The sequence below is a fragment of the Nanorana parkeri genome, unplaced genomic scaffold, assembly GCF_000935625.1.
Source record: "Nanorana parkeri isolate BGI_ZX_2015 unplaced genomic scaffold, ASM93562v1 scaffold3, whole genome shotgun sequence".
In the NCBI taxonomy this organism is placed as follows: Eukaryota; Metazoa; Chordata; class Amphibia; order Anura; family Dicroglossidae; genus Nanorana; species Nanorana parkeri.
In genome coordinates, this window is record NW_017306271.1 from 5,369,724 (window position 1) to 5,371,549 (window position 1,826).

Consider the following 1,826-nt stretch of genomic DNA (forward strand, 5'->3'; position numbering starts at 1 on the left):
TATCCCTGGGTTGCACTCTTTCCACAGTCTCATCTTCTGTTGCAGCTTCCTCCTCATCTCCAATACCCTCAGCTCTATAATCTGTTTACTTTTCCCACAAATTGATGTCCAGGTAAAGCATTGCCTGATTGAGAAGGAATGCAAATAAGTGTGTGTGTGGTATGAATCCGAGTCCATACAAATCATTCGGCCTAAATTAATCTGTTCATGAATGGTTACACATCTGTTATTTGTGTCTCAGAACCTTACACAGGTAGTCTTGCGTGCTAACAGAATGTGGCAGTGTTAATGTTGATTGTTTTTACGTAATAGGCCGAAGTGGTGTTGGAGCTGTAACCCCCCAGGAAGAAGAAGAGTTCAGGCAACTTGCCTCCAGACCTGACATCTATGAGACCGTGGCCAAAAGCATCGCTCCTTCTATTTATGGCAGCATTGACATTAAAAAGGCTATTGCATGTCTACTCTTTGGAGGCTCCCGTAAAAGGTAGGCATCTGGAATACTTTCAGTACTACACGTGAAAATTCATAGGTGACAATCCAATTGTATTGGTCAGACAAAGGCAAACATTAAAGTAGAACTGAGGTGAGTGATTTCCACTCATCCTCATAGTTGGAGCCGACCTGTGACAAGCTGTCACAGGTCGACTCTATTGATCGGGAAGTGAATAAACGCATACTGTCGCTCGGGTCACTTTCCAATCATCTCCCTGCAGAGAGCGGTGACTTAGTCACTGCTCCCCGCAGGGATTTCTCTTTCCAATCTGACAGCATTGGAGGCGCGAGGGGGCTGGCTCTGCCACTAGATAGGCAATGCCAGCTGTCACTCATGCCCCTCGGTGGATCACGACAGTATTTGCAGGATCCGTCCCTGCCTGCGGCGCTCAGTATGGCACGCTATATACTGAGCTTTGGGTCACTGGAGGAAGTATTTGTCCTCCCGTGGCCCTAAAGAGAGCTATGGAGAAAAACACTTGCACCCATAGCTCTCTTTTTAAAATTGGTGGTGGTGCATTCATGGCACAGATGTTTTGAAGACTATTGACCTAAATTTAATTTACTGTAAAGTTAGTTTCTCTGAGCATTCTTTGGGCAACATGGTGGCTTTAGGCACCATACTAAACAAGAGGGGCAAACCTTGCTTCTCCTTATTGGCTACACCCACTGTGCTTGGGAATTGTGAACTCAGTTGCTGGGTTTTGATAGTGCTGTGCTAGAATATACTTTCATTGGAATGTCCCTTGGATATCCATTTTGGCTATTATCCGGCATGTTTGTACTTACAATAATAGTATATTGAAACTTTTCAGGCTTCCTGATGGACTGACTCGTAGAGGAGATATTAACCTGCTGATGCTGGGTGACCCTGGAACTGCCAAGTCTCAGCTTCTGAAATTTGTGGAAAGATGCTCTCCTATAGGGGTAAGTAACATTTTAAGTAACATCTTATCCTTGTTGGGGGACTTGTGTATTTGTAAACCATTTCCTGTATATATTGTACAATATTTGCAGCCAAATATGTAACCCATCTCTTTTATAAATAGGTTTACACCTCTGGAAAGGGTAGCAGTGCTGCTGGCTTGACTGCTTCTGTGATGCGGGATCCAGTGTCTCGTAACTTCATTATGGAGGGTGGTGCCATGGTGCTAGCTGATGGAGGAGTGGTGTGCATTGATGAGTTTGATAAGGTAAGAATAAACATCATTTACCTAGTGACCTTCACAAGTAGCTACATTGTGTGTGTGTGTGTGTGTGTGTGGTGTGTGTGTGGTGTGTGTGGTGTGTGGTGTGTGGTGTGTGGTGTGTGGTGTGTGTGTGGTGTGGGTGGT

The 1,826-nt window shown here is 44.9% G+C and overlaps 1 protein-coding gene across 1 annotated transcript in view; it reads left to right on the plus strand.

Moving 5' to 3' along the window:
• Nucleotides 1–1,826, plus strand: part of MCM5 (minichromosome maintenance complex component 5) — a 16,126-nt gene that overhangs the window by 7,601 nt on the left and 6,699 nt on the right. The window contains exons 7-9 of the mRNA XM_018567381.1: nucleotides 313–484; nucleotides 1,308–1,419; nucleotides 1,542–1,685. Of these exons, the coding sequence (XP_018422883.1) occupies nucleotides 313–484; nucleotides 1,308–1,419; nucleotides 1,542–1,685 (428 nt within the window). The remainder of the gene's footprint in view (nucleotides 1–312; nucleotides 485–1,307; nucleotides 1,420–1,541; nucleotides 1,686–1,826) is intronic.